Raw genomic sequence first — 22,294 nt, forward strand, 5'->3', positions numbered from 1 at the left:
TTTGAAATCATGCATGGAACGGAAGGTTCCCCTGCTTAAACCAGCACATGTCCAGGCACGTCTTAAGTTTGCCAATGACCGTTTGGATGATCCAGAGGAGTCATGGGAGAAAGTCATGTGGTCAGATGAGACCAAAATAGAACTTTTGGGTCATAATTCCACTAAACGTGTTTGGAGGAAGAAAAATTATGAGTACCATCCCAAGAACACCATCCCTACTGTGAAGCATCATGCTTTGGGGGTGTTTTTCTGCACATGGGACAGGGCGACTGCACTGTATTAAGGAGAGGATGACCGGTGCCATGTATTGCGAGATTTTGGGGAACAACCTTCTTTCCTCAGTTAGAGCATTGAAGATGGGTCGAGGCTGGGTCTTCCAACATGACAATGACCCGAAGCACACAGCCAGGATAACCAAGGAGTGGCTCTGTAAGAAGCATATCAAGGTTCTGGCATGGCCTAGCCAGTCTCCAGACCTAAACCCAATAAAGAATCTTTGGAGGGAGCTCAAACTCCGTGTTTCTCAGTGACAGGCCAGAAACCTGACTGATCTAGAGAAGATCTGTGTGGAGGAGTGGGCCAAAATCCCTCCTGCAGTGTGTGCAAACCTGGTGAAAAACTACAGGAAACGTTTGACCTCTGTAATTGCAAACAAAGGCTACTGTACCAAATATTAACATTGACTTTCTCAGGTGTTCAAATACTTATTTGCAGCTGTATCATACAATTAAAAAGTAAAAAAAATCATACATTGTGATTTCTGGATTTTTTTTTTTTTTGATTATGTCTCTCACAGTGGACATGCACCTACGATGACAATTTCAGACCCCTCCATGATCATACTCCAAATTATAGGTAGTCAGTGTTGTGCTCGTTACTAAAAAATAGTAACTAGTTACAGTTACTCGTTACTTAATTCAAAAAGTAACTTAGTTACTTTGTTGATTACTTACACCAAAAAGTAATGCGTTACTGTTAAAAGTAACTTTTTAGTTACTTTTTTAAAGAACCTTCTTTAATGTTAGCATTAATGCCCTTTTATGCGTTATGATCTATACAAACACAAAATTGACAAACACAAAGTAATTTTTAAAGACTATTTTATTAAAGTCAGACCAGCACAAACTGAATATATCACAAGGATTTCTGAAATGAATAACAAAACAAGCTGTATAATATATTCACAATCAAAAACTAAAGTGGCTTCTGCAGTTGTGTTGAGCTCTTAAAAATGTTCCTTTCACAGCTGAAGTATGAAAACTATCAACAATGTAGAACAGAACACCGGGTTAGCTTCTAGCTTTTAGCTTCTAGCATGGCGTTCCTGGAGGAGCTTCAACAGATTGGAGTTGCTGTTTTTTTGCAGTAGATACGAGCTTCGAACCAGAAAGACACAGCTTACATTTGACTTAAAAGTTTTTGTCTTTATACTCAACTAAAGTGAAATAATGAGCATATTTTTACTTTGAGAAACTAGTCTTGCTCTCGCCTCGACTCGCCATTACTGCCGCACAGACCTGAATAAGCGGAGACACGCCCACAGCGTGTCTTTTTCGTGTATACAGCAGGTAATCCACCAATCCTACAGTGCGTCTTCTTCCTGTTCACAGTGGTTTATCCACCAATCCTACAATGCGATGCTGCTGTAAGCAAGTTAGGCTGTAGTCTACACTTCAGCCGAAATTAATTAATTAAAAAAAGTAACGGGTAACGCACCATACGGTAACGGTAACGAAGTTACTTTATTTTTAAAAGTAACGCGTTACAGTATTGGTTACTGTAAAAAGTAACGCGTTACCGGTAACGCGTTACTGCCCAACACTGGGTAAAGTAATAATGCTTAAATAGTATTCAGTGTATCTGCATTAAAAAGGCCTTACATCTTGGGAAGGCTGGACTAAGGAACTATTTTATATATCCATATACAGTAGTGAAAATGCAATTTGAAGCGTTGCTTTATGGCAAATGCAATTCTAATCTGCCCAAGTGCCCTTTGTTGTTTTGTATTCTATGTCAAAATTTGTGGCTTGTGAAAGTAGTACAAATGTTCAAGTAGAATAACAAGAGTACTAACAATATTTTTAGCCATAAAAGTAGTAATAGTACAAATGAATTATATTTTACCAATGAATTAAGTTAATTTATTTCCACATGGTGGTTCTTCCTGACTCCTACTTTGCATGATAGAACTTTAACCTACATTTAAGGATAACACAGCAAACTGTGTTCACAGACAATATTTCTGGAGGCCATGCACTTATTTCCATAACAGAATCATATTTGATTTTAATGCAGTGCAAGGTTTATTCTGACATTGTCACTTGTGCAATAACTGCATCAAGCTGGTGAACCAGTGAAATAACCAAACAGTTCTTCTGTATTCTTTTGTATTCTACTCTGTATTCTTCTAGTTGCTTTTTCAGACTGATCAAAAAACTGTAACAAAAATCTTTCAGTTTTGTATATAACCTTCAGATAATGCAAATGATATTATTTAAATTTACTTTGCAAGTAGAGTTTACATTAGTTAGTCTTTAACTAATTTACATATATATAAGTCTTTATGCTAGTTTTTACATAAGCTCAGGAGTTTGTAGATGGGGTAAAAGTACAAGTTTTTAAATGTACAGGATTTTCATGAATGCCAAGTACACTGGCGATCAAAATTAGAGAACAATTTATAAACAATTGAACAATTATGAAATAATGTCATCGCCACTGCTCAACAGTTAAAGGAGTTTTTGTCCTGTCTATACCATGCTACCAGAACACCTTTTCCACAAATTAACTAAGGCATTTAAAAAAAAAAAAAAACATTATTTTGCAAAAAACACACTGAGCAAAATTAGAGAACACTTTCAGATACTTCCCAGTTATTGGTGTAATCTGGTACCTGGTGCTAATTTCCTTGATTATCTGTCAACCTCTATTTAACTGGCAGCCTAACTTCCAGTTTCACTGACTCTGCAAGATGGTGGGCCGTTATAAAGTGACTGAAAGCCTCCGGCAGCAGGTTGTCCAGATGAAGGCCAAAGGGATGACCCTATCAGCCATAGCAAGACAAGTTGGTCATTCCAAATCTGTGATTTCAAGAATATTGAATCTTTACAACATCACAAACTCATTCAAGTCTGCCAAGAAGGCTGGTCGTTTATGGAAGACAAATACAAGAGAGGACAGGATACTGTGAAGGATCTCAATGGGCAATCATTTCCACACTGCAGCTGGAATTGCTCACCAGTTAAGCGCTGGACAGTGTAAGGATCTGTCTCATCATACAGTGTCTCGATGTTTAAGAGCATTTGGACTGAAAGCCCACTCTGCAAACCTCTCATTAGCAGAAAGAATCAAAAGGCTAGACTAAGCTCTGCTGAGGAGCATGTTGTGTGGACAGAGGAGAACTGGTCCAAAGTTCACTTTAGTGATGAAAGCAAGTTTAATTTATTTGGGTCCGATGGGAAACATTATGTTCGGCGACAAACTGGAGAAAGACTGAACTCAAAAGCCCTATTCGGACGGGACTAGTTTTACAGGGGGTCGTTTGAGAAATGTCTGTTTCACAGAGGTACTTTGTGATTTTAATCCTGTCCGAATCTGCCATGTCTGTCTTTTTCTCACACGACCTCTGTAAAAATTCCAGAGCAAACTTACTGTTTTTCAGCAAACTTGGCGGTCTTCTTGTGTGTTTTGGTCAACGTGAACTACCGTACTAACCCGAACCCAGCCATTATGGATGCACAAGCCAGTGCACTCTTAGTGCCGGTCCCAAGCCCGGGTAAATGGGGAGGGTTGCGTTAGGAAGGGCATCCAGCGTAAAACATGTGCCAAATCAAATATGCGGATCACAAATGAGAATTTCATACCGGATCGGTCGAGGCCCGGGTTAACAACGACCGCCACAGGTATCGTTAGCCGACAGGATACCGGTGGAAATTGGGCTACTGTTGGCCGAAGGAGGAGAAGGAGAGGAGGAAGACGTCTACAGAGATGGCAGGGAAAGGAGCAGTGTAGGAGAGTGGAGGTTCGGGTTGGTACTTTAAATGTTGGTACTATGATGGGTAGAGAGGTAGCTGATATGATGGAGAGGAGAAAGGTAGATGTGTGTTCAGGAGACCAAGTGGAAAGGGAGTAAGGCCAGGAACATTGGAGGTGGATTTAAACTGTTTTATCATGGTGTGGATGGAAAGAGAAATGGTGTAGGGGTGAATCTGAAGGAAGAGTACAGTGTGGAAGGGCAGATGGTGGTGGATTTGGCTAAAAGGATGGAAATGGCAGTGGTGAACACTTATTTTAAGAAGAAGGAGGATCATGGGGTGACGTATAAGAGTGGAGGAAGGTGCACACAGGTGGACTATGTGCTATGCAGGAGATGCAACCTAAAGGAGATTGGAGACTGTAAGGTGTTGGCAGGGGACAGTGTAGCTAGACAGCATCGGATGGTGGTCTGTAGGATGGTTTTGGAGGCGAAGAAGAAGAGGAGGAGAGTGAGGACTGAAAGAAGAATAAGATGGTGGAAACTGAAGGAGGAAGAGTGTAGTGTGAGGTTCAGGGAAGAGGTCAGACAGAGGCTCAGTGGTGTTAAGGAGGTGTTGGATGATTGGGCAACTACTGCAGGAGTGATGAGGGAGGCAGCTAGAAAAGTTCTTGGTGTAACATCTGTAAATAGAAAGCAAGACAAGGAGACGTGGTGGTGGAATGACCAAGTGCAGGAAAAACAGAAGGCAAAACAGAAGTGGGACAGACAGAGTGATGAGAAAAGTAGGCAGGAGTACAAGGGGATGCGGCAGCAGGTTAAGAGGGATGTGGCGAAAGCCAAGGAAAAGGCATATGAGGAGCTGTATGAGAGGTTGGACACTAAGGAAGGAGAAAAGGATTTGTACCAATTGGCCAGGCAGAGGGACCGAGCTGGGAAGGATGTACTGCAAGTTAGAGCAGTAAAGGATGGAGAGGGAAATGTGTTGACTAGTGAGGAGAGTGTGTTGAGAAGGTGGAGGGAGTATTTTGAGCAGCTGATGAATGAGGAAAATCAGAGAGAGAGAAGGTTGGATGATGTGGAGTTGGTGAAGCAGGAAGTGGATAGGATTAGTAAGGAGGAAGTGAGAGCAGCGATTAAGAGGATAAAGAGTGGAAAGTCGGTTGGACCAGATGACATACCGGTAGAAGCGTGGAGATGTTTAGGAGAGATGGCAGTGGAGTTTTTGACCAGATTGTTTAACAGGATTTTGGAAGGTGAGAAGATGCCTGAGGAATGAAGAAGAAGTGTGCTGGTACCGATCTTTAAGCATAAAGGAGATGTGCAGTCTTGCAGTAACTACAGGGGAATTAAGTTAATCAGTCACACCATGAAGTTATGGGAAAGAGTAGTGGAAGCCAGGCTGAGAGAGAGGTGACCATCTGTGAGCAACAGTATGGTTTCATGCCGAGGAAGAGCACCACAGATGCCTTATTTGCTTTAAGAATGTTGATGGAGAAGTATAGAGAAGGACAGAAGGAATTGCATTGTGTATTTGTGGATTTAGAGAAGGCGTACGACAGGGTGCCAAGAGAGGAGTTGTGGTATTGTATGAGGAAGTCAGGTGTGTCAGAGAAGTATGTGAGGGTGGTGCAGGACATGTATGAGGACAGTGTGACGGCAGTGAAGTGTGCAGTAGGAATGACAGACTGGTTCAGGGTGAAGGTTGGACTGCATCAAGGATCGGCCCTGAGCCCCTTCCTGTTTGCAGTGGTGATGGACAGGTTGAAGGACGAGGTCAGACAGGAGTCTCTCTGGACTATGATGTTTGCGGATGATATTGTGATTTGTTGTGAGAGTAGGGAGCAGGTTGAGAAGAGCCTGGAGAGGTGGAGATATGCGCTGGAGAGAAGGGGAATGAAACTCAGTAGGAGTAAGACAGAATACGTGTGTGAATGAGAGGGACGGCAGTGGAGTTGTGCGGTTGCAGGAAGAAGAGCTGGAGAAGGTTGAGGAATTCAGGTACCTGGGGTCAACAGTGCAAAGTAATGGAGAGTGTGTTGGAGAAGTGAAGAAAAGAGTGCAGGCAGGGTGGAGTGGGTGGAGAAGAGTGACGAGTGATTTGTGATACTAGGGTATCTGCAAAAATGAAAGGGAAAGTTTATAGGTCTGTGGTGAGACCTGCGATGTTGTATGGATTAGAGACAGTGGCAATGAGTAAAAGACAGGAGTTGGAGCTGGAGGTAGCAAAGCTGAAGATGTTGAGGTTTTCGTTGGGAGTGACGAGGATAGATAAGATCAGAAATGAGTTTATTAGAGGGACAGCGCATGTAGGATGTTTTGGTGACAAGGTGAGGGAGGCGAGATTGAGATGGTTTGGACATGTGCAGAGGAGAGACATGAATTATATTGGTAGAAGAATGCTGAAGATGGAACCGCCAGGTAGGAGGAAAAGAGGAAGGCCAAGAAGGAGGTTTATGGATGTGGTGAGGGAAGACATGCAGGTAGTTGGTGTAAAAGAGGCAGATGTAGAGGACAGGGTGGTATGGAGACAGATGATCCGCTGTGGCGACCCCTAATGGGAGCAGCCGAAAGAAGAAGAACTACTGTACTAACCCTAGCACGCCGGTATTCAAGTTTCTGCTTTCTGCGCACCAATAATGGATGTAAATGTGTTTGCTACCCTGCAAAGAAATACAAAAATTTTTTATAAAAAATAATTTTGCTTTCTTTTTCGCCGCCATTTTACTATTGATCGGTCACATGACCATACGCAATCCACGCATCCTGGACATGTGGTCTTGTGCCACGCCTACATGTAAAACACAGACACTCCTACCTCCGTAATAAACACGGAGATGTTAGTCCCGTCCGAATCCATACATGAAATGACAGACGTCGGCTGAAAGAAATTCTAACTCAAAGTCGTTTGGAAAACTTAAGTTAATGCAAATGTTTATCAGAACCTTCTTCAACAACATATGGTTCCTTCCATGCGTTCATCACCCAATCAGCCCGCAGTGTTCATGCAGTACAACGCTCCATGTCACACAGCAAAACGGGTAAAGCAGTTCCATGAAACTTAAAACATTGAAATAATGACATGGCCTGCCCAGAGTCCTGATCTCAACCCAATAGAGAACCTCTGGAAAATCCTTGGTGACAAAGTTATGGCCAAGAAACCCACTACAGTCACCGAACTGTGGAGTATACTGGAAGAAGAGTGGACCAAAATCACACCAGAGCAGTGTGAGAGACTAGTGCTGTCCTGTGGCTGCAGATGTGCTGAAGTCATTCAAAGCAGAGGCCTGTACACTTCCTACTAATTGCTGACTGTTGTAACCTTCAGAAAATTTTGTTGTATTCTTTTTCCATGCTACAGTCATTGTTGTTCTCTAATTTTGATCAGTGTTTTAAATGCCTTAGTTAATTTGTGAAAAAGGTATTCTGTTAGCATGGTATAGACAGGACAAAAACTCCAACTGTTGAGCAGTGAAGATGACATTATTTCAGAATTGTTTAATTGTTTATAAATTGTTCTCTAATTTTGATCGCCAGTGTAGATGTAGGAAATAGAAATCATTTGGAAAAGCACTTTTGTACATCCCTCTGGACTAGGGTGTTTGCTAATTGCTGCAAATGTAAATGTACATAAATCTATTCATGCCTAATGTAAAAAATGAGGTCCACTCTCTTGTTTTAGCTAGAGTGTTCCACTCTACGACACAAAGTGCATAGTCTTGCAAAATCACAACAACTCCTGTTTCCTGCACCAAAATCACCACCAAGAAAACCAGGAAGCAAATCTATACAGCTTTACAACCAAAGCAAAGGGTCATTAAACCACAATTTTGCTTTGCCTGTTTCTGATCACACATCAACAAGCAACAAACAAAGGAGCTCAAGTCATCTTTCAATGGTACCAATATTTTTCTTCTGCACTATGTCTACACCATCCATGTGTTGTTACATATATATATATATATATATATATATATATATATATATATATATATATATATATATATATATATATATATATATATATACTTGCAATCAGAAATATTCAACCCCTAAAGAGTTTTAAGGATTTATAAATACAAATCTTTTCAAAGTGCAGGATTCTGCTTTGGATGGCATCTTAATAAGTTTATTGATACATAAAATCAACACAGAAAATGTATGATGTAGTATTTGTGTGTAACAGTATATTTTGTTAAGATCGTCATGTCACAATTATTCAACCCCTATATAATATTGTTGTTTTTGAAGCTTTCTGACAGTTTTTATGGCTTAAAGTGGAGCTGAAACATCATTAAGCCTTTGAGAACTCTATAACGATCCTTCATTTGCTTCAGCTGTGATGCATATATAAACCTATATATAAAATGAAGGTGTTTAAGGTGAGTTGCAATCATGGGAAAGACAAAGGAGCTTCCACAAAAGCTGAGAGAGGAGATTATTTCATCACATCTGAAGGGCCTTGGGTATAAGAAGATTTCCAAAAGATTTAACATTTCAAGAGACACCATTGGGAGCATTATAAGGTAGTTTAAAACTTATGGAACGGCTGCAAACCTGCCTGACCGTGGAAGAAAGCTCACAATTTCATCAAGGACCCTTAGCAACTTAGTCAGGAAAGCTAAGAAAAACCCCCGTGTGACTGCAAGACAGCTACAGGATGACATGACGAAGGCTGGTACAAGTGCTTCAGTGGCAACTATAAGACATCCACTGAATAATCAAGGACTTCATGGCCGGACCCCAAGACGCACTCCACTCTTGACCTCAGGGAACATCAGGAGTCGACTAGAATAGGAGGCAGGAGAAATTTGGATAAATCTACAGAGTTCTGGGAGACAGTTCTATGGACTGATGAAACCAAACTGGAACCTTTTGGACATATGGACCAGCGGTATGTCTGGTGTGCAAAAGGTCAGGCTTATGACCAGAAGAATACCATCCCCACGGTCAAGCACGGAGGTGGGTCAATAATGATGTGGGGCTGTTTTTCTGCATCAGGAACTGGCAATCTTGATTGTGTACCTAGCATCATGGATTCTCAGAAATATCAGGTCATTTTGAAGAAGAACGTGATGCCTTCTGTTAACAAATTAAACCTTGGTGATCATTGGATCTTCCAGCAAGACAATGATCCCAAGCACACCTCCAAATCAACCAAAGCTTGGTTGGGGAAAAGATACTGGAGTGTCCTGGAGTGGCTTTCTCAGTCACCAGATTTAAATCCAATTGAAAATCTTTGGTGGGATTTGAAGAAGGCAGTTGCAGCACGGAAGCCGTCAAACATCACTGAGTTAGAGGCTTTTGCACGTGAAGAATAGGCAAAGATTCCAATCGAGAGGTGTAAGAAGCTTGTCAGCACTTATCGAATACGCTTGTTAGAAGTTATAAAAACCAAAGAGCGCTCCACAAGGTACTAAAGCTGGGGGTTGAATAATACTTCACATGCTCATGTGTTACAAGACTTACAATTTTTATTTGAACTTCAAAGTTAAGTTAACTTCTGTCGTCAAAATAACTCAAATATGTATTAATAAATATTGTTTGTTATTTCACGAGTTTTTTTTCCCCATTTTTTTTCCATTATCTTTCATCAACATCACTGTATTGTCTATTGAGGTGAGGGGGTTGAATATTTCTGATTGCAAGTGTGTATATATACATATATAAACTGCAGTTTCACTTTTCTATATTTAATTAATTTCTTCAATGTCTTAATAAAAGGCTTTACAACAGGCAGACTATGAGAAGGTAAAAGAAGAATCACAGTCTGTACAGTTGCAAAGTAAGCAAGAATATTTCTTTACATTGGTTAAATAATCGTTTTCGGCTGCAAATAAATAAATCTTCACCTCATTAGATCAAATGGACAGTGAAGTTCTAAAGTCTTTGGAATCCCTCACCACCAGTGATAGTGATGTTATCATTTCCCAGCCTCAAAAACCTATAAAAGAGGTACTAAAAATACTTGTGTGTTTTAACTTTATTAATTTAGCATTAGGGATAAAATATTTTTTTTATACAATCACTAAATTACATACACACTACATGCTATCCATCTTCTGTAGTATACTATATTTAGGTAGATATTATATTAAAACAATATTTTAAATATTTGTAAATATATTAATTTAATGTTCTTATTTGCTCTTTCAGGGCTACAGACTTAAAGTAGAGATCTTATCACTTTTGTTTGACCCAGCCTCAAGTGTTGCATTAGACCAATCAGTGCAGCAAGTTTATGTGGAGTACAGACTCTTCGGCATACCTACTGAAACCACCGAGACCCCCACTTCTTTGCAAAAACCAACAGAGGGGGAAGAAATACATTTTAACTTCAGCAGAAGTACAGTTTAAATTTGAGTGATAATGTATTACCATATAGTTAGTTAACATATTAACAATATATACATGTTAATGTCTACATTAGGGGGAGGTTGAATCATAATATGTGAAAATAGAAGCCATTACAGAAAAAGCCATTTTTATTCTGAATTTCTATTAAATGTTTAGCCCATCTTGAAATTAGCAGGGCATCACTTATGATTGTTTTGCTTTTTATTCTGTGACAAACAAGTAATGTTTAACAATTAACAATATAGGAAATGGTAGATCTTCTATTTTTCAGGCAGAACAAATTAATAGTGGTCACAGTATGTGTTCACAAAATGTAGGCGAAAGTAAAGTATACATCTCTTCACAACCTTGTTCCCATAACAACAACAAGCAATACACACAGGGCTGTGATATATGTATGTAAACCATATGTAGACACAAATAATGTATTATTAATGAATAATATACATCATATTTGCAAAATGGTTATCATATGATTTCTGGAAATGCAAAGGCAGGAACCTACATATGATATTGTTAAGACATTTTGATGTAAACATTTACTTCCTTCAAGTCCTAACATCACTATACTTCTTCACTCCTTCAAACTCATCTCTCTCTCTCTCTCTCTCTCTCTCTCTCTCTCTCTCTCTCTCTCTCTCTCTCTCTCTCTCTCTTCTCTCTCTCTCTCTCTCTTTCTTTCAGTCATTCACATTGACTCGATAGAGGCTGTTAATCTAAAGCAGTATCTCTATACTATATTGGAAAGGAGTGATGCTGATCAGAGCAGGTGAGCTAACATTAGGACAAAGTAAAATGGGCAGGGTGATAGGGATTATAATGTCATTCTCTGTGAGGAGAGTGATGTAAAATTTATTAGATATAGGTAACTTCATTTCACAAACATTGTTAGCAAAATATTATCCAGATTTTTTTCAATACAGAACACAATCACAATTTTATTTTTTACTAATAATTTAGGTTAAAGTTCACTGTGGTAAGTGAGCCATTGAACGAGGAAGAAGAATGTGTGGATGTTGGCCATGCCTGCCTAGACTTGCAGGAATTACTTCTTACAGGAAATGATGTCACTGAATTCCAAATTAATAGTAAGTGTTGTTTTTAAATTATATTTAGGGGCATGACTTTATCATCATAAATTAATTTAAGGTTTTCTCTCTTAGTTGTCAGAATGGATCGTGATCAGGAGGTGGTGGGGCGGCTGAGAGTGTCTTTAGAGGCTGCACAAACTTTAAAAGGAATCTCCTGCTAGCACCCCAGCTAAGAGTGGAAAGAAAGACACAGAATAGAAAAAAAGGAAAAGGCAAGAAAAGAGTAATATATCAACATGAGGAGATCAAAGTTGTTGATTGTTTATTTGAAAATTAAAAATAAATTCTTAAGTAATAAATAAGTCTTAGTCTATATCCTAATGAACCAGCATTAGTGTTTATTTATTGATGGAAACTTCAAAGCACTTTTATAAGTCTCTGAATGAAAAAACATCCACCAAAGGCAATGAATGTAATGTGTTAATTTGTTTTATACACAATGTACCAAAACAGAATTATCCTTCATCTCTCATCCACAGTCTCTCCATATCTTACCAAGCACAATGTAGATGCAACATTATGACCTGGGAAATGGAAGTAAGGGTACAGGCTTTTGTTACAAGTGGTAACAGATACCACATTTAATTGATTGAATATGTAGAATTAGCAATATGTGCTAAAGCCAGAGAGCACTTTTCAGAATAGATGTTTTATATATGTAAAATGTAAACTGATGGCAGTGATGGTTTGACAAATATATTACTTCCATTTTGACCTAAAAGTGACAGTCTAAAAGGGTCATATAAATGATGTGCTTGAAATAAGTGAAACGTTATAGTGCTTAGAATCTGTTGCAAATCTAATGGATAAAATGGCATTTGATGTGATTTAACTGAAATCAATTCTATTGATTTGATGTTGGAGTCAAAAACAGTGAAAACTCACTGTTGGTGGAATGCTGAGTAGGAGCTGATTCTTCTAACCTCCTATGACATTTATGCTTTTTCATAAAGACAATTCCCATTCATCTGATGACCAAAAGGCTGGTGGCTTCAGAATCAGAAAGCAAAAAATCTAAAATGATTGACAATATGGTACTCTCAATGTACCTGTGGAGGGAACTTCCAAGGGACATTCTGCTTCACTAGAGTCCAACAGAGCCTGTTCATAAAGAACAAGGGCTGGTAAAAGCTATTTATCTGTTAAAGGAGATGTTGATTAATTACCAGTTTAATTGAGTATCTGGGCTTAATTAGATAAAAATGCAGTCTATTTTTGTTTCATGTAATTTTAACGAGTATAATTCATACTGTAGGACGTTTAGAAAAAAAAGTCTGTTCATAAACAGTGTGTTATTGTGGTTTTTGTGGTTATTTGGTGGATAATAGAATAAGTCATTCCACTTCATTACCTATTCATCCAAAAAAAAAAAAACTTGACTGATTACTTAAGGATAGCGATCTCAATAAAATCGAGAAAAACTGTATGTTCCTGATGCCTATAGAGTACCAGTAATTTACTAATAATATAATTCATTTAAATTTACCATTATTTTTTTCTTACTTCTTCTTTGTGCAGGTATGAGCAGACAACCGGATGCTCCATCTGTTCAAAGCCATGTGTGAACAAATCCCTTATCTATTTAAGTGCATGTCAGCTCAGACTACTGAGTCCTTGTGTTGGCATGTTGTTTACTTATTGTACGTGCATGTACAAATTTTTTCATAGTATCATTGTCAATTGATGAATATCAAGATGTTGATATTCATGGTTAATGTTTCCCCAAGTTTCTGATCTCGTTTCTGTTTCATGTTACTTGTTTTTGGATATTCCCTAGTATTGTTGTATGTTAATCCCCTGACTATAGCCTGTATCACGTTTCTGATTTGTCAATTTAGATTATTTGCCTGTTTATTTAATAAAACGTTCTTATCCAGCACTTGAGCCAAATCTGATGGTGCAGCCTTCCAATTTATGTTTAAGCCAGGGGGGCCCCTCTAGCTACTTTTAAGTAAGGGGCCCACAAGAAGGTTCCTATACAAATTAGGTGCCCTTTAAGATCTCCCCATGCATGAGGCTGCCACACTCTGAGTCGAGTGAGCTCTGATCCCGAAAAGAAAGGGGAGACCAGAGGACTCATAAGAGAATGAAATATCATCCACAATTCATCTGCTGAGTGTCTGCTTGTTCGCAGGGAGACCTCTCTTCAAAGGACCATAGCAGACGAACAGCTGCTCCGACTTCCTCCACAATTCCGTTCTGTGGGCGTACAGTATATGTCCAGTGTTGGTTAAGCTGGTCTGGGGGCTAAAAAGGAGGAGAGAAGAATGCCTGGAGCATAAAAGATTGTAGGATGACCGAGTGTAACTTGGAAACATACCCTGATTTAGGTTAGGGGAAGGCACTGGCCATGCCTGAAGTAAATTCCAGGAAGAAGGGGTCACAGAGAGGGCCTGAATATCCCCTACAAGACAGTTAACTGGATCCAAATGGTGCGGATCTCACCATGCCATGAACAGACGCCATCTTGCGGCATATGATTTAGGGGCCACAGTTTGCACAGCTCTGGGCAGGTGTACTATTGTGCCCCCTGGACAACACATAATGACCCTTTAAGTCTGGAAGGAAATGCTTCAGAGCTATAAGCTGCCACTTATGACCATCCAACCCCTCCCCATGAGGAACGTATCTGTCATAAGTGTTATGCAGCGAACAGGAACTCCTAGCAGAGGGCTTGATGCGAGAACCCGGGATCTCCACATACATCAAAGTCACATAGGGCTCGCTGTGTGACCTTGATCATACGGAGTGGAATGCCCCTTCTAGAGAACCCTTGGGTCCTGAGCCACCACTGAAGGAGCCTCATATGCAGAAGGCCAAGTGGAACCACATTGGACGCTGCTTCCATCAGACATAGCAATCTTTGAAATTGCTTCACAGTGAGTGACTAGCCTTCTTTCACTTTCTTGGCAGCCGAGAGGATGGATTCAATACAAGCAGGGGACAACTGCACCCACATAAGGATCGAATCCAATACTATGCCTAAATAGGTGGTTCTCTGTAATGGACAAAGCACACTCTTTTTGGCATTCAGCCTTTACTCCAGCTGCTTCATGTGGGAAAGAACGACATCTCGATGCCGGACTGCCAGGTGCTCCAATTGATCCAATATCTACCAAATGTTGATATAATCTAGAATGCGGACACCCCGAAGTCTCAGTCACACTTGAAGGACCAAGTATTGGTAAACTTCGGCCCCGGATGCAAATGTCAGGATCTTTCTGTGAACTGCAAGGATGGATACATGAAGGTATGCATCCTTCGGATCTATCGTGACAAACCAGTCTTCGGGCGTGATTTGGAACATGACTGATTCAGGGTCAGCATCTGGAACCTGAGTCTGAAAAGTGAGCGGTTCAGCTGATGTAGATTCAATATAAGACGCAACCCTCCGTCCATTTAGGAAACTATGAAGTACAAGCTGTAGAACTCAGATTCTATGTCTGGTGGATGGACCACCTCGACAGCCTCCTTATTCAAGAGAGTAGGAGACCCCATTGAACCGGGACGAAAGAGACCTGAACTAAATCATATGGTCTCTATCTACAGTGCGCAGAACCCAATGAAACACGTCTGGCAAACCCTCCCAGGCTGCTAGTTGTTCTCTTAAGGGAATCAGTCTCTCAAAACTGACCTCTGCTATGCTTAGGGCCTAGATACTGGAAACTGAGGAGGGCATTTGCTGGAGCTAGCCATGCCCTGAAGCACCGAAAGTGGCAAGGTTAATAAACTAGCTCCCTGAGGGCACAGGGGGAGGGCGGGCACCATACACTGAGGTGCACAAAACCTCTTCTAGGCAGGGTCCCCAGAGGGTAGGGTATAAGGATTTTTTTTCTAGTTCCCATAGCAGGTCAGCCTGATAGGCCTGCAGCACAGCCATGGTGTGCAGACAGCCTGCAGCTTTATCTGCTGAGGCATATGCCTTGCCTACCAGCGGCGAGTTCGAAGATGCTTGGGGTTTTAGGGATGACGCAGCACACGAGGAAAGATAGCTAGCCACCATCTCTTCAACTTGGTGCATCGTCCCATAACTCCCGAACAAGCAACACACATGATATAGCTGGGGCAAGGAGAAACACACAGCCAGAAAGAGTGTTTAATCGTCATGCTTGCTTTCATTTTCATTTTCCTTTTTTTTCCTGACTTGACCACTTACCATAGACACATACACACATAGAGCGCTTCATGAACAAACAAAAGCTAGTGCCGGTTTCACTCCATGTGCATTTTATAGCTTCCTGGTCGTGACGTCACCCTGCTTATAGTGGCCGCTTGTTAAGGAGTACATGAAGATTTTTTTCTTTAAAAAATAATAATAACAGCATTTGAAGCAATTTGTGTAAATAAATATTTGTATTGTTTAATAATAATTAAAACCAATACCAAAAAAAGTGTGTGATGAGTAATGTCCATTATACAGACTTGTATGTCCACCCACAATGTCAATTGTTAAAAGCATTATACAAATACAATTGTTGTTTGCTTAACTGTTTAACTATTTTCTGTTTCACATTTCTGAATTTTCCAGCTGATTTGGATTTCTGCCTGTGTATTTACTAAAATGTTCTTACCCAAAACTTCTTTCAGCACACAATCAACACATTTATACAAAATAACGTGCAAATTTGTTAACGTGTGAATTTGTTAATCACACTCCATTGCTCATGATATTTCTCACTTTCCAGTGTTTGTAATGGTTTTATTAGGGCTGCAACAACTAAACAATAAAATCTATAATAATAATTGCCACTGTTCCAACAAGCAAGCTAGTAGCAACAGTGGCAAAGAATGTGATGATATGAGGAAGAAACCTTAAGAGGAACCAGACTCAAAATGAAAATCTTTTCCTTGCCACAGTCACCACCGGCTTGTTCATCAGGGACAAACATATTAATTTTTATCACCACATTATCTGTCAAAAGCTGCTTTGAGACAATGTTCATTGTTAAAAGCATTATACAAATAAAAATGAATTGAATTGAATTGAATTAACCTCTCCTCATCTTGGTCGGAATCTGTCTCATTGTTATTTATATCATGTTCATCAATTATTTTAAATAACTTTTATTTGGGGAAGTCTTGAAGCACATGGAAACAATGATCTAAAACACAGACATGTTGAAGTGTAGTGTGTTGAACAAATCTGCCATTTGAGCTATTCAGCACATGTCCAGACATTTCCTCAGGCCTTGCTGCTTTACTGGAATTAGTCCCAAAACAGATTAACAGAATTCTATACATAGTGCAGATTCAAGTCTCGATCCATATTGAGGAAGGTATTGTGAAAGTGACTTCTCCTTAAAATGACATGAGGAAGAAATCGTAAGAGGAATTAGACTCAAAATGAAACCCATTCTCATCTGAGTGACAACAGATTGTGTGACTATGAGTCTTTATAGTTTTGAAGTATAGAGGCAAACTGTCTGTCGAAAGAATTTTTTATTATGAAATTAAACATAACTACAATGCTCATACTCAAAATTATTTCAAAATAATTTTGCAGTGTGCAGATCTGTATGACTATATAATATACAACTGGGAATGAGTAATGGCTCCTAATTGCACACAATCACATAAAAAAGGATGGGTTTCCTTCTGTGTCTGTTTTTTTTTTTTTTTTTTAATTTTTAATCTGCATCATAGAGTTCCTGTACCTACAAATTAAATGTGTGACATCTTTAACAATAGACATTGATTATAAATTTAAATGTTAAATATCCTGCATTTGGCTGATTCCACTCCGCATTCCTGACAGTGTGGACATTTCAGCAAGCACCAAACACATAGCCAAGAAAACTGAATTGGTTGCTAGAATGACCCAGCCAATCACCTGACTTGAATTTAATTAATAATCTATGAAAAGAGATAAAGTATGGTTTGATTTCTTTCAATACATATTTTACCAGCTGTAATAAATATATATATATATATATATATATATATATATATATATATATATATATATATATATATATATATATATATATATATATATACACAAATATAATTATGTATGTTTTTCACTGTAATCTTTACTTTCATCTTTTCCTCTGAGCAACTGCAACCATGTTAGAGAAGTGAAGAAAAGAGTGCAGGAGTGATAGCAGGAGTGATTTGTGATAGAAGGATATCTGCAAGAGTAAAAGGGAAAGTTTTTAGGACTGTGGTGAGACCTGCGATGTTGTATGGTATAGAGACAGTGGGATTGACTAAAAGACAGGAGGTGGAGCTGGAGGTAGCAGAGCTGAAGATGAAGAGATTTTTATTGGGAGCTATGATGATTAACAGGATAATAGAAATTAGTTTATTAGAGAATGTAGAACATTTTGGGGACAAAGTGAGTGAGGCCTGATTAAGATGGTTTGGACCTGTGCAGAGGAGGGATATGGGGTATATCATTAGGAGAATGCTGAGGATGGAGCTGTCAAGATGAAGACAAAGAGGAAGGCCAAGGAGGAGTTTTATGGATGTGGTGAGGGATGACATGCAGGTAGTTGGTTTTCAAAGAGGCATATGTAGAGGACAGAGTAGTATGGAGACGGATGATCCGCTGTGACCCCTAATGGGAGCAGCCAAAAGAAGAAGAAGAAGAAAAGAAGAACTGCAAACAAACAATTTTCTTATGGGATCAATAAAATATTCAGTTTCAAGAATCTTATTAGATTCACAATATTTCGAAAGGTCTGGGGCATCTTTGCTGCAGTCAGTAATGTTCTCATCAAAGACTTCCATTTCATGTTCACAATGCTGCTGCCAGAATGTGACTTTCCAGATAATGAATCAAAACACCAATTAAATGACTCCATACCATTAGGTTTATGTTATGTTGGGTGCGTGATGTCGCTTAATGGTGATTCTGTGGATGATTGTCCTTAAAAGTGTCCCGGCTTCCACAAAACAGCTAGGACTTTGGGTGCCCATGACTATGGGGATTGTGTTGTCATTGCATAGCATATCTTTCTCTTCTTTTTATTGCAATATTCTGTCAACACAGTGCTGAAGCTTCTAATGACATCTTTGCCTTGACATGCTCCAATACATACAGTATTTTTCGGACTATAAGCCGCTACTTTTTTCCCACGTTTTGAACCCACGGCTTAAACAACAAAGCGGCTAATTTATGGATTTTTCCTTGGTTTTTCCCGGTTTTACAAACTTCAAGCCAAAAAAACTGAGTGACATAAAATTAGACTAATGACATTTCCGAACGGAAACGAAAAAAAACGCACCTCACCTGTGTTCTGAGCTGCACGGCATCGGGAGAAAAAACACCGGTGTTGATTTTTAAACGCACGACGATGCCAAAAGATAAACTCCCGAGAGAAATAGTTGTGAAAGGAAGGAGGAAGACAGTGAACAATGACTTTCTTGGTAGGCTACTGTTTAGATACAAGCCGTTGTAGCGCGTTGAGTCTGGGTGAAGGGAGAGCTCGCTAACTCCAGTTGCAACAGAAATCATATAAGCACAGACAGGTTTCCAAAACCCGTGTTTTTTTATTTTTCTTGGCAACAACGTTACGGGTTAGTCAAAGGAACTTAGAAATGAGCATCAGAAAATCTTCTTCTTCTTCTTCTTTCGGCTGCTCCCATTAGGGGTCGCCACAGCGGATCATCCGTCTCCATACCACCCTGTCCTCTATATCTGCCTCTTTTACACCAACTACCTGCATGTCTTCCCTCACCACATCCATGAACCTCCTCCTTGGCCTTCCTCTTTTCCTCCTACCTGGTGGCTCCAACTTCAGCATTTTTCTACCAATATAATTCATGTCCCTTCTCTGCACATGTCCAAACCATCTCAATCTCGCCTCCCTCACCTTGTCACCAAAACATCCTACATGTGCTGTCCCTCTAATAAACTCATTTCTAATCTTGTCCATCCTCGTCACTCCCAACGAAAACCTCAACATCTTCAGCTCTGCTACCTCCAGCTCCACCTCCTGTTTTTTACTCAATGCCACTGTCTCTAATCCATACAACATCGCAGGTCTCACCACAGTCCTATAAACTTTCCCTTTCATTCTTGCAGATACTCTTCTATCACAAATCACTCCTGTCACTCTTCTCCACCCACTCCACCCTGCCTGCACTCTTTTCTTTACTTCCCTAACACACTCTCCATTACTTTGCACTGTTGACCCCAGGTACCTGAACTCCTCCACCTTCTCCACCTCTTCTCCCTGCAACCGCATCACTCCACTGCCCTCCCTCTCATTCACACACATGTACTCTGTCTTACTCCTACTGACTTTCATTCCCCTTCTCTCCAGCGCATATCTCAACCTCTCCAGGCTCTTCTCAACCTGCTCTCTACTCTCACCACAAATCACAATATCATCTGCAAACATCATAGTCCAGGGAGACTCCTGTCTGACCTCGTCCGTCAACCTGTCCATCACCACTGCAAACAGGAAAGGGCTCAGGGCCGATCCTTGATGCAGTCCAACCTTCACCCTGAACCAGTCTGTCGTACCTACTGCACACTTTACTGCCGTCACACTGTCCTCATACATGTCCTGCACCACCCTCACATACTTCTCTGACACACCAGACTTCCTCATACAATACCACAACTCCTCTCTCGGCACCCTGTCGTACGCTTTCTCTAAATCCACAAATACACAATGCAGCTCCTTCTGTCCTTCTCTATACTTCTCCATCAACATCCTCAAAGCAAATAAGGCATCTGTGGTGCTCTTCCTCGGCATGAAACCATACTGTTGCTCACAGATGGTCACCTCTTCTCTCAGCCTGGCTTCCACTACTCTTTCCCATAACTTCATGGTGTGACTGATCAACTTAATTCCCCTGTAGTTACTGCAGGTATGCACATCTCCCTTATGCTTAAAGATCGGTACCAGCACACTCCTTCTCCATTCCTCAGGCATCCTCTCCCCTTCCAGAATCCTGTTAAACAATCTGGTTAAAAACTCCACTGCCATCTCTCCTAAACATCTCCACGCTTCTACCGGTATGTCATCTGGTCCAACCGACTTTCCATTCTTCATCCTCTTAATCGCTGCTCTCACTTCCTCCTTACTAATCCTATCTACATCCTGCTTCACCAACTCCACATCCTCCAACCTTCTCTCTCTCTGATTTTCCTCATTCATCAGCTGCTCAAAATACTCCCTCCATCTTCTCAACACACTCTCCTCACTAGTCAACACATTTCCCTCTCCATCCTTTATTGCTCTAACTTGCAGTACATCCTTCCCAGCTCGGTCCCTCTGCTTGGCCAATCTGTATAAATCCTTTTCTCCTTCCTTAGTGTCCAACCTCTTATACAGTTCCTCATATGCCTTTTCCTTGGCTTTCGCCACATCCCTTTTAACCTGCTGCCGCATCTCCTTGTACTCCTGCCTACTCTTCTCATCACTCTGTCGATCCCACTTCTGTTTTGCCAATCTCTTTCCCCTAATGCTCTCCTGCACTTCCTCATTCCACCACCACGTCTCCTTGTCTTGCTTTCTATTTCCAGATGTCACACCAAGTACTTTTCTAGCTGCCTCCCTCATCACTCCTGCAGTAGTTGCCCAATCATCCGGCACCTCTTCACCACCACCAAGCCCCTGTCTGACCTCTTCCCTGAACCTCACACTACACTCTTCCTCCTTCAGTTTCCACCATCTTATTCTTCTTTCAAACCTTACTTTCCTCCTCTTCTTCTTCGCCTCCAAAACCATCCTACAGACCACCATCCGATGCTGTCTAGCTACACTGTCCCCTGCCAACACCTTACAGTCTCCAATCTCCTTCAGGTTGCATCTCCTACACAGAAGATAATCCACCTGTGTGCACCTTCCTCCACTCTTATACGTCACCCTATGATCCTCCTTCTTCTTAAAATACGTGTTCACCACTGCCATTTCCATCCTTTTAGCAAAATCTACCACCATCTGCCCTTCCACATTCCTCTCCTTAAAACCATACCTACCCATCACATCCTCATCACCTCTGTTCCCTTCACCTACATGCCCATTAAAGTCTGCCCCAATCACCAATCGTTCTTTCCTAGGTACACCATCTACCACTTCATCTAATTCACTCCAGAATCTTTCTTTCTCCTCCATCTCACAGCCAACTTGTGGAGCATAGGCACTGATGACATTTATCATCATCCCTTCAACTTCCACCTTCACGATCATCACCCTATCAGAAACTCTCTTCACCTCCACTACACTCTTACTGTATGCTTCCTTCAGAATCACCCCTACACCATTTCTCTTCCCATCCACACCATGATAAAACAGTTTAAACCCACCTCCAATGTTCCTGGCCTTACTCCCTTTCCACTTGGTCTCCTGAACACACAACACATCTACCTTTCTCCTCTCCATCATATCAGCTATCTCTCTCCCTTTACCCGTCATAGTACCAACATTTAAAGTACCAACCCGAACCTCTACTCTCCTACACTGCTCCTTTTTCTGCCGTCTCTGTAGACGCCTTCCTCCTCTCCTTCTCCTCCTTCGGCCAACAGTAGCCCAATTTCCACCGGTACCCTGTCGGCTAACGATACCTGTGGCGGTCGTTGTTAACCCGGGCCTCGACCGATCCGGTATGAAATTCTCATTTGTGATCCGCATATTTGATTTGGCACATGTTTTACGCTGGATGCCCTTCCTAACGCAACCCTCCCCATTTACCCGGGCTTGGGACCGGCACTAAGAGTACACTGGCTTGTGCCCCCCTAATGGCTGGGTTGAGCATCAGAAAATAATAAGGACATAATCCTCGTTCTTGCACACATGCAGTAATACCGAAAAAAAAGCAGCGGCAGGCTATTTCCAAAATACCGCTCTGCTCTTAAAGGAGCCACAACATATTTCACCCGTTACACCGTGTAACAAACACTGTTTTGTTAAAGACT

General features: G+C 40.7%; 1 protein-coding gene across 2 annotated transcripts in view; it reads left to right on the plus strand.

Annotated features, from left to right (window-relative positions):
- rpgrip1 (RPGR interacting protein 1) overlaps window positions 1-13,895 on the plus strand; it is a 30,734-nt gene extending 16,839 nt beyond the window's left edge. The window contains exons 17-23 of one of the 2 annotated variants that reach the window (XM_083529873.1): window positions 7,656-7,871; window positions 9,698-9,758; window positions 9,834-9,928; window positions 10,130-10,319; window positions 11,015-11,099; window positions 11,291-11,418; window positions 11,494-13,895. In XM_083529873.1, the coding sequence (XP_083385999.1) occupies window positions 7,656-7,871; window positions 9,698-9,758; window positions 9,834-9,928; window positions 10,130-10,319; window positions 11,015-11,099; window positions 11,291-11,418; window positions 11,494-11,582 (864 nt within the window). In that variant the 3' untranslated portion in view covers window positions 11,583-13,895. The remainder of the gene's footprint in view (window positions 1-7,655; window positions 7,872-9,697; window positions 9,759-9,833; window positions 9,929-10,129; window positions 10,320-11,014; window positions 11,100-11,290; window positions 11,419-11,493) is intronic. The other variant, XM_083529874.1, reaches the window with a different exon arrangement.
- The last annotated feature ends 8,399 nt before the right edge of the window (window positions 13,896-22,294 follow it).

The sequence above is a fragment of the Silurus aristotelis genome, assembly GCF_946808225.1.
Source record: "Silurus aristotelis genome assembly, chromosome: 25".
NCBI lineage: Eukaryota > Metazoa > Chordata > Actinopteri > Siluriformes > Siluridae > Silurus > Silurus aristotelis.